The 10168-nt window shown below is 33.8% G+C and overlaps 1 protein-coding gene across 1 annotated transcript in view; it reads right to left on the reverse strand.

Annotated features, from left to right (window-relative positions):
• LOC123526864 (RNA polymerase-associated protein RTF1 homolog) overlaps window positions 1-10150 on the reverse strand; it is a 29391-nt gene extending 19241 nt beyond the window's left edge. Inside the window, exons 1-6 of the mRNA XM_045306116.2 lie at window positions 10002-10150; window positions 3842-3955; window positions 3048-3174; window positions 1745-1916; window positions 1096-1313; window positions 117-336 (exon numbers count right to left, since the gene is read on the reverse strand). Of these exons, the coding sequence (XP_045162051.1) occupies window positions 117-336; window positions 1096-1313; window positions 1745-1916; window positions 3048-3174; window positions 3842-3955; window positions 10002-10079 (929 nt within the window). The 5' untranslated portion in view covers window positions 10080-10150. The remainder of the gene's footprint in view (window positions 1-116; window positions 337-1095; window positions 1314-1744; window positions 1917-3047; window positions 3175-3841; window positions 3956-10001) is intronic.
• Between the last annotated feature and the right edge of the window lie 18 nt (window positions 10151-10168).

Genomic DNA, 10168 nt, shown 5'->3' on the forward strand with positions numbered 1-10168 from the left:
CAATTGCCCCCCTAATAATGAATGAGCAGTTCAAAACAGCAGATTTTTACAACATGCACAGAGACAGAAAACCACATATGAAAAGGACGTAACCAGAAAACTGACATTAAACTTACTCTTCATCTGAAGACTCGGATCTGTAGGAAGATCTACTACTCCGACTGCTGCTACTTCGACTACTATCTGAGTCAGAGTCATCTTTTTCTCGTTCACCTTCTTCTTTCTGCTTTTCTGCTTTGTCTTCACCCTCATCATCATCATCGTCATCATCATCAGAATATATATCACTTGCTTTAAGTGGCTTCTTTTTTTCTTCTTCTTGTTGTTTTTGTTCTTCTGTTTATTGAGGGAGATTAGAATCACTTACCGATGAATAATGCTCTTTTTTCGTATGTTTAACATAATGGTATAAAAATAGAAATGCTCCCCTACTATTGTCCACATCACAGACTTTCAAAAAACCCCAAATACTGGTAGGTGTGTTCCAAAAAATTATAATCTGTTTTTTTGTTTTATACTTCTGTTTCAACATCCTCTTCATTTCTCTTAGCCTTATACATTTACCATTTCAATTGTAAAATGTCAAAACAGTAATGTTTTATATGCTGCATTTTGCAGTTAGCATTTTGCTTTTATGCAACCTTTGTTATCACTGTGTATATTAAGATAATTGCATGGAATAAAATCCAAATTTAATTTAAAGATTGCAAATTACAATTATATGGCCTTTAAAACTGTAAACAAAAATGTTGTGAGCACTTAAACTAAAATGTTCTAAAGGGAAAGACAACATTGTTCTTATACTCATTTCATGATACTTTAACATATGTTTAACAAGAGAATATTTAGAAATTTAACAAGTTTAATAAATTCAATGTGGAAAGACACAAATGTAATATTCTTTTTATCACATGTAAGCTTTTCCTGCTGAAACATCACAATTCTTCTTTCTTTAACTATAACAGTGAATTGGACGGACGTCCCCTATGCTTAAAATGACGTCAAAGCTTTATTACACTAGTGTATTATCAAATTTATGTAATGGCTTTATTTCACTCCCGCGATGTCAAACATATGATAAAAAGAATTTACTACCTCTGTATTTTTTCTCTTCTCTTCTAGCTTTTAATTCCTGCATAGCTGTCAATTTCTTGTTGTCTTTCTTTGATTCTAAATCTTTGCGTCTTTCCTGACTACGTTTGCTAGCTACCATTCCAACTACACCCTTTGGTCCTGAAGATTCTCCCCCTTTCTCTTTCTTCTTTTTCTGTTCAAGCTTTTTGGCATGTTTTAACTTCCTCTCAATTTCGAATCTGTGTAAATAGAAAAATACATAACCATGTTCTACGAAAATCAGCTACAAGTACCTTAGGTACACTTTACCGCACATTTCAAAACTTTAAGTACATTTGTATAAGGTGTTTCTGGTCTTCAACCCAAACTTCAAAATCTTAAAATATTAGTTGCATATAGTGGTAACAGATCTGCTGCTAATACAGTACTTAAAACAAGAAGTCATTAGTTTTATCCCCTGTTCTTCTAACTGAAATAACTTTTGAAGCAGACTACAAATAGTTTCTGTGCACAAATGCTTTTCACCTGTCAGACTTAAAAGGACGATGACAAGCTTCTGGAATCAGAGCTTCTTCTTTATTATGCACTTTCTTCAACAAAGCAACAACAGCTTCTGAAGGACTCACAAATAAAGGCAACCAGAAAAAACAGAAATATGTAGAAAATGCACCTAGTTTTGAGGAGAGATCTTCTCTCCATACGAGCAAATAGTTCCTGTTCTCTTTCTTTCTCTGTCATGTCCTCCAGCCTCTGCTTGTCTTCCTCGTCTCCCATTAAATTCTCATCAAAACCGTCGTGGAACTGTTCATCACCAGAATCATCATCAGAGTCTGACACCTCTCCTGCAAACAAATTTTTCACTTGAATGACCTAGTCTGACAATTGTCATTTTTTAATATTTGCTTATTTGCAATTCTGAAACTGGCCAATTTAAACTGGCCTTACTCAAAAATAGTTACACATACAGTTGATTAGTGAGTTCCGGATCATGGAAGGTTCTGGATCACAGCACTGTTAACACTTATATGACGAAGATAATCATTTAGTTCTTAGCATGAATATTTGCTTCAATGAGGGAAATAACATACCAAAATATAACTTTTGCAGATCGCTGAAATGTGAAGAAAATTCGTATTTTTTCAATCTATGTGATCCGGAACTCACACAAAAGGGACACAACACAAGAAATTATTTTTTAAGCAAGAAAATATTTTTATATTTCCAACTTGCCAATGTGTAATGATTTGTAGGTCGGATGAGAGAAAACAATTATTATTTCACAGGTGTCCCAGTACATTTTAGTTTTATTCTAAAATGATCCGTAACTGACCAAAGTGGTGACACCACTGTTGCTCCTACAGTAAAATTATTTACTTTGCATTTTCAAACCAAATGTGGTAATTTAAAAAGCAAAAGGGTTTTCCTTTCTCCCTGTGCCAAAATGTGTTTTAAAAATATATTTTCGAAGCTGAACAAATATAGCCCTTAGTGATCCAGAACTGACTAATCGACTGTACTTATTTTTTATTCTACAAGATGTTTCATTATTAAATAATTGTAAACATCTAAGAATTTCACATCCTAACAACTGTAAAAGCTCAAGAGCTTACATGAATGAGCTTTTGCAGCTTTAATAAGTCTTATATTTTTTGTTGTGTTTTAAAAAACATCAATACAAACTGAGGTAAAATGGTGACTTTCCAGTTTTGGATGGTGGAGGAAGACTGTCGGTGTCCTTCCATACATTGTTTCTGGCACAGGTGGGCACTTGGGTAGAATTAAAAACTACTTTAAACCATTGTGTGGCTTCTTGACGTGAAAGAACGCTATACCTAAGCCAGGTTTCGAAGTCACTGCAGTGAGGGGCAAATAATTTCAAGTCCTTGATCTGAACTACTTGGCCACATTACATCCTTACAATCTCTAATGAAATCTTATCCTAATAGATTTCCTATCTCATTTTTCGAACCTACCTTCCTCTGGTTCTGACCTAATTTCCCCCTCACTCTCGCTTTCTGATGATGATGCTACCATAGTCTTTCTTTGTGTTTTCTTTGAAATTTTCTTCTTTTTTCTGCTTTTCTTTCCATCTCCTCTCCACTAAAACACAAACATAACAGCATTCTTCTTTAATAAATGGTATATTATCTTAATCACATGTATTCTATTATACCTCATGCTGTAATAACCATCAACTAAAAAATTACCCTGAGGTTTGAAATGTATAATACTTAGATTATACATAAAAAAATACTATATCATTTATTGCACTGGCTCTAGCAACTGTAAAGAAGTCTACAAAAGTAAGTAGAACCAGCAACTTAATAGAAGTCTACAGAAAGAAGTAAGACACTCTACAAAAATTAGGAAAACCTGTTAGTCTAGATTTTCATAGCTGAACTATAAATTTATCAAAATCAAAATTGTTAGAAAAGAAGTTCTCTTATTCATAAAATTCTAGAAAGTTCACATCAATCACTCTTAGTACAAGATTGTATTTTGCCAGAATGTAACATGTCCATTTGGGTAAATAAGGTTAAAACTTCCTGTGAAGCTAAATTCTGTTTTTCTTGATCATATAATGTCTGTGAAAAGTATAAACAGAGCAAAAAACACTTTCAAATTTAAGTATAAAAATATTTCAAAAGTTATTTATAACATCAAAAGTTTACTGAATTTTTGAATATCAATACTGACTGCTGTATCACATTTAATTTCACATATAGATCAGCTTAACTCAATTCTAGTTATGTTAATTTCAGCATACTTCTCCATCACTGCCAGATGATGATTCCGAGTCACTACCACCACTTGACTGGCTAGCTGCTTTAGACTGAGATTCAGATGTCCGCCTCTTTCTCTTTGCTAATGCTTTCAACTCCTGTAATAAGAACAATTATTGTCTTAAGGTACCTGTGCAGGTTGATAAATGGAAAGAATGCTTAAATGTCAATATAGATAATTCTATGTACATAACATCTTAAAAAGCATGTACACGTACATGTATTCTAGAATATTGCAGAGACATGTTTTCCAATACAAATTTATTAACAGAATTTCTTTTGACTTGACACCTCAACTGGTTCAGCTCTGTTTTGCCAGTATGTGACCTACTATATCTAACAAATACAGTAATCAAGGCCTTCGAGTGGTCTGTGGCCTGATTTATCACAATTCAGAGTTCAGATGTGCAGGAAATGAAGCACGAGGGCTTTAGCCAAAGTTGCTAAATATCTACTATCTAAGCATCTGAACGATGAACAGTGATTTATTTGACAACAAAACACAATCTTTACATGGTCATTAAAATATTTGAATATTGGGCTTCATTAACTAGGTAGTAATAAATCAGATGTCATGCGGCATTATGATGTCATAATTGACGTCATAATCCTGTTTTACTGGTCTGTGCATTAACCGTTGTTTATCGCAGAATATACAGAGCTTGTATTTCTTTTTATTTAATTGGAACTTAGATGTAGCCATGTTAAAAAAGTATAATTATAAATTAATAATAAAAGTGTAACCAATTTACAGTCGTCCTCAGACATGTTTTTTAACTACAGTTGAACCCCTTTCACTCAAACTTTGATAATTAGAATGCCACTCTTCACATGAATCAACTAAATGCATCAAATTATGGGGGCCGCAAAAATTGTGTGACAGAATGGGAAAATAATGCATTCCTTTTTAAAGACATTAATGGTTTGAGTCAGTTTTTCCTAGTGGTTAATTTATATACATCACTTTACTTAATGCATGAATTTTCCTATTTCTCTCTTTTCCCCTCTGAGCACAGGAAAATAAAATATATGACAATGACAATGACAATTTCTTTATTGATATATAGGCCACCGGCCCAAAACAACATAATGTTTACACAAGTATTATTATGCTAATGTACAGAGCAGTGTAAATTTTACAAGTCGGTTTCAAACAATGTAATTTCAAACATATACACATAATTTCAGTTCATAGTCATATCCTTACCATCTTTAAGTATGATCTGTGAACTGTTTATGAATTGTAACTTAATAACCATATTTTCTATAATATTGAACTTTTTTAAACTGCAGGTAATTTGTAGTACAATTTTAAGTTTTTATTTATAATTTTACCGTGGTCGAAAAAAGATATTTGAAAGTTCTGTATATATCTGTGTTTTAATTCAACCGTTGTGAAATTTTAACCAGTAGCCTTAAATGAAACGAAACAGAAAGGCATACTTACTAATCATAACACAAAATGTAGTTGGTAAAGTGTGTACATATTAAAAAAATAGATAATATCGGTTTATATCTTTAGATACTGCATGGTTCCCTTTAATGGAAAAGGGTACAAATATGTACATGTGTGTCATTAGTTTAACAATTGTATAACTAGTAAATACATAATTTTACAAGAAAGTAATTTACATGTAAAAATATACATACAGCAACATCATCTGGTATGTTAAGTTTTTTTACATTTGAACAATATTGTTATATACAATATTATTATAAAATATGTTACCAAACAGACTTGGGATCACGTGCAGTCGACAATTTGTCTAGTAATTCTGTAAAACAGCAACTAATTCACTAAATTTACAACATTTTGCAATGCTTAAGCTTTTAAAATAATTGAACTGTTGATGATAAACTTGTGTAACGTGTAGAAGACAGAAGGAAAACAGGAATTCTTGTAAGCAAATTTTAGTCTGCTAAAAATACTTTATCATTTCTGAAACAAATGTATTTTACAGACATATAAACAAGAAAAACAGTGATGGCTGAATAATTTTTTATATTAGCCTATTAGTATTAGTAAGTCTGGGTGAAAACTGTACCCAGCAGCCACAATGCAAATACTTATTTTCATAGACAACCATTATTTCCACATACATGTACTTTCCACTTTTTAAAGTAGCATAACTGACCAGGGTATTAAATCTAAATCTGGCAGGCCTCTAGTTTACCTAGCACAACTGCAGGTCAACTGCCCCTAAAACCACTAGCAGATGACATGGCCCTTACAGAAGCAAGCCTCTGTGGCGTACATGCTGCGTATTTGCTGTGTATATGCCGCGAACACAGTAGTACGCCAGAGGAGTACATTTTACATACACTGCATGCTGCGTACATGCCGCGAACTATTTCGACGAGTACACAGCATGTACGCAGGAGGTCACTAGTACACTTCAAGTACGCAGCACAGACTCTGAAAATTTAAGGAGTACACTGCATGTACACAGGAGGGACTTGTACAAGAAAATAGTACACTGCATGTACACCGCAGATACTTTGAAATTTGTGCAGTACACTTCATATACGCGGGAAAGACTTGTACAATTTCTTTTGGCATTTATACTTAGTTTTTTTTTTTTTGTAAGTTAAAGTCTGAAGTAAACTTCATATACGCGGGAGGGACTTGTTCATTTTCTCTTTGAATTTTTTAAGGTAAAAGTCTGAAGTACACTTCATGCAGGAAGGATTTGTACATATTTTTTTTTTTTTTTGGAAGCAAGAACTTGATTTCCGAGTAACTTTTATCTTAATAGCATAGAATAGTTCAGATTACCGGTATTCTGAACAATGAAAATTTGCCATTTACTATTTGCAATGTTAATTTGTGAAGCTTACATCTTAGTGATTTCTGAGCTGCACCTTGCATGCAATGTAAAAATATATTCTTTTTCATTTTGAATTAATCCTGGAGCTTTCTAACTTGGATAATTTAAAAGCCTTATCTGAACTTCGTTGCATTACATTTTGTAATACATGAAATAATTACCAAGATAATGCCTCAACAGCGCCCGAATGAGAAGAATTAATAGCTCACACTGTTATTTGAATACTCTTAAGCAAAACACCATTCTATCATGTTTTATAAAGGCTTTAATGCTCATTATGTAAACTCATTAAGGCCTCACCAGATTAAAAAGTTGTTCATCGGATTTGCCGCTCGTATATTTTCAGAACGTTTTTGGCTAATTGCGCTCGCCCCATTGGAAACAAGAGCTGTCGGAGGACAGCAACGCTCGACTATTTAACAGCCTTGTCGCTTGAATGAATAAGAAAGTCGAAAAAGGGGCATAATTTAGTAAAAAAGTAAAATAGGGTTATGGAACCTGCATAGTGCTTATCAGCTCATGACAGTGGACAAGTGTATGAAGTTTCAATCCATTCCCATTAGTGGGTACTGAGATACCAGCTTACATATAAGAATTTAACCCATAAACTCCTAAGTTGAAAAAGGTGCATAATTTTGTAAAATGCAAAGTTGAGTTATTGACCCTTTGCACTGCACGTCATATCATGAAAGTGAACTAGTGTGTGAAGTTTCAATCCTTTCCCATTAGTGGATACTGAGATACCAGCTTACATACAAAAACTTAACCAAAAATTTCTATGTTGAAAAAGGGGCATAATTTTGTAAAAAATCAAAATAAAGTTATGGGACCTGCTTTGTGCATGTCAGATCATGACAGTGAACAAGTGTGTGAAGTTTCAATCCATTCCCATTAGTGAGTACTGAGATACCAGCTTACATACAAAACCTTAACCAAAAAATTCTAAGTCGAAAAAGGGGCATAATTTTGTAAAAAAGCAAAATAGAGTTATGGAACCTGTGCAATGTAAGTCAGTTTATCACAGTAAATAAGTGTGTGAAGTTTCAATCCATTCCCACAAGTGGTTACTGAGATACAAGCTTACATACAAAACCTTAACCAAAAATTTCTAAGTCAAAAAAGGGGCATAATTTTGTAAAAAAGCAAAACAGAGTTATGGAACCTGTGCAATGTAAGTCAGTTTATCACAGTGAATAAGTGTGTGAAGTTTCAATCCATTCCCACAAGTGGTTGCTGAGATACCAGCTTACATACAAAAACTTAACCAAATCGGGACGCGGACGCGGACGCCGACGCCGACGCGGACGCCGACGCATGGGCGAGTCCAATAGCTCTACTATTCTATGAATAGTCGAGCTAAAAATCAATCCAAAATTTTTTGGTGCACTACTTTTTACGGACGTAAAAGTGTATAAATGCTTATATAATTCCAGTCCTAGAATATTGTTCTCAGACAGATTTTAATCAAAAGAAATACTACGCACACATCGTCTATAATAAATCATAACACTTATATTTAGTTGCATTAAAGTTGTTTCCCCTTGATGCAGTTACGCCATTTTCTTCAAATGTTTACCAAATTACATGCTACAAAAATTGATTTATTTCATTGAAAAGTGGATGAAGAAAAGCATACTAATTTATTTGATAACATCAATCTACATTATTTTGGTAAGGGTAAATACTTATTGATGCATGTCACTTATCTTTTTTCTGTTTTTTTCTGTCCAAATGATCAGCATTTGCATACAAAAGTTGGTTGGGTAAGGAATTTACATAGTTTCGCCACAAGAGTACACAGCATGTACGCCACAGGACTCGGGCCAGGAGTACACAGCATGTACGCCGCAGGAGTACACAGCATGTACGCCGCAGGGGTAGTACACCACAGGCTCATTTGCATGTGAAAAGTGTATGTGCCGCGTACATGCTGCGTACTATTTCCCGCATACTAAATTCCTCCAGCGTACATCCTGTGTACTATGTAGTCCACAGCATGTACGCAGCAAGTAGTACGCGGCAGAGCTCATTTGCATGTCAAAAGTGTACTACAAACGTACTATCGGTGTATGTGCGGTGTATATCCTGCGTACTGTTTAAAGCCCTTGATTTCAGTACACATCATGTACGCATCATATACGCTGTATGTACACAGCAAGAGTACGCAGCAGGCCTTTTTCTTCTGTAAGGGGGTATATAGATGTCAAGCATGCACAATGTGTACTAAAAACTGCATGGTAAACCACAGACTAAGCCCTCAATCTTAAATATCACCTTCCCTCAGAAAAAGAGGTTTGTTTTACGTCATATGTTGAATTTACACATTCACAATTATTTAATATTAAATAATTAGATATTTGAGAACTTTTTTATAATTTTGATCTTCCAATTTGAAGATATAATATTCAATCTCTGATCGAGTATCTTTGGACATTTAAATTTAACTAATGTTTAAAGCTTTATATACCAGCGCAAATTAATGTATATTATATTTCTTGGGTAGAATGCACTTTAGCCTGTTTTTTCCCCTACCACCCGTAAAAGAATTCCAAAGCAAAAATGTATGTTTTTTCCCAATGCTGAACTTAAAAGTCCCGAATTGTTATTTGTCACTAGGTTTTTTTTGCTTTTCAACAACAGTTTTGCTATATTGTAACTGTTACTCATTAGATTTAGTAAACAGTTATTAATATGCCATCAAAAGTTTTAAAATGTTATTCTAACAGAAATCAATTAGATTTTGTTAAGTTTCCATTATTCCCAATCAAGATAATTAACATAGGTATTTCCCCAAATCTGCCGGTGTAGGTGGAAATCCCAAAATGATGAGAAAAAAGGCCCATTAGCGGTCCCCAGCAATGCGCATGCACAGCAAGTTAGGGTGTGTGCAAACATTCATCTAAAATCAAGTTCAAGTTACCCCTTAAAACTTTTGATAAATTTCCAAGACATCTTTAAAGAATAGTATTAAAGGACCACTTATGTGCAAGTTCTCCTATTTCTCCCAGGAACAAGTAAACCTTAATATTTTCAGAGACTTCATTTCTTTTAAAGTTTGCATTTGCTAATATTGCCTGTGTAAATCAAGTGGGTGGGGTATATTGTCATTTTTTTGTGGCTATTATAGATCCGTTTCTGTAGGTTTGTTTTGGAAAGGGTTTTTGATTTGTTTTAATCTTTCCATGGTATTGTACCATATTTATGAATGCACTTGTGCAAAGTGTGAGCATTTGTGATTCTTTTTTGAAACAAAACCAAAATTTTCATAAATATTGACTGGGGTTTAGGCAAAATTTGATTAAATTTTTAAGCGTACTTCATCTAGGTTAGAGCCACTATCACTTCCTTCACTATCAGAATCTATTACTGGGGCAGACTTTTTCCGTTTTGACATTGTTAATGAATATTTGTTCAGTATCTGGCGAGACAAATTTTATTCTGGGATTCTTTAATGTCCCAGCATGCTCTATTAACAAGGGAGAT

The sequence above is a fragment of the Mercenaria mercenaria genome, chromosome 1 (assembly GCF_021730395.1).
Source record: "Mercenaria mercenaria strain notata chromosome 1, MADL_Memer_1, whole genome shotgun sequence".
Taxonomy (NCBI): Eukaryota; Metazoa; Mollusca; class Bivalvia; order Venerida; family Veneridae; genus Mercenaria; species Mercenaria mercenaria.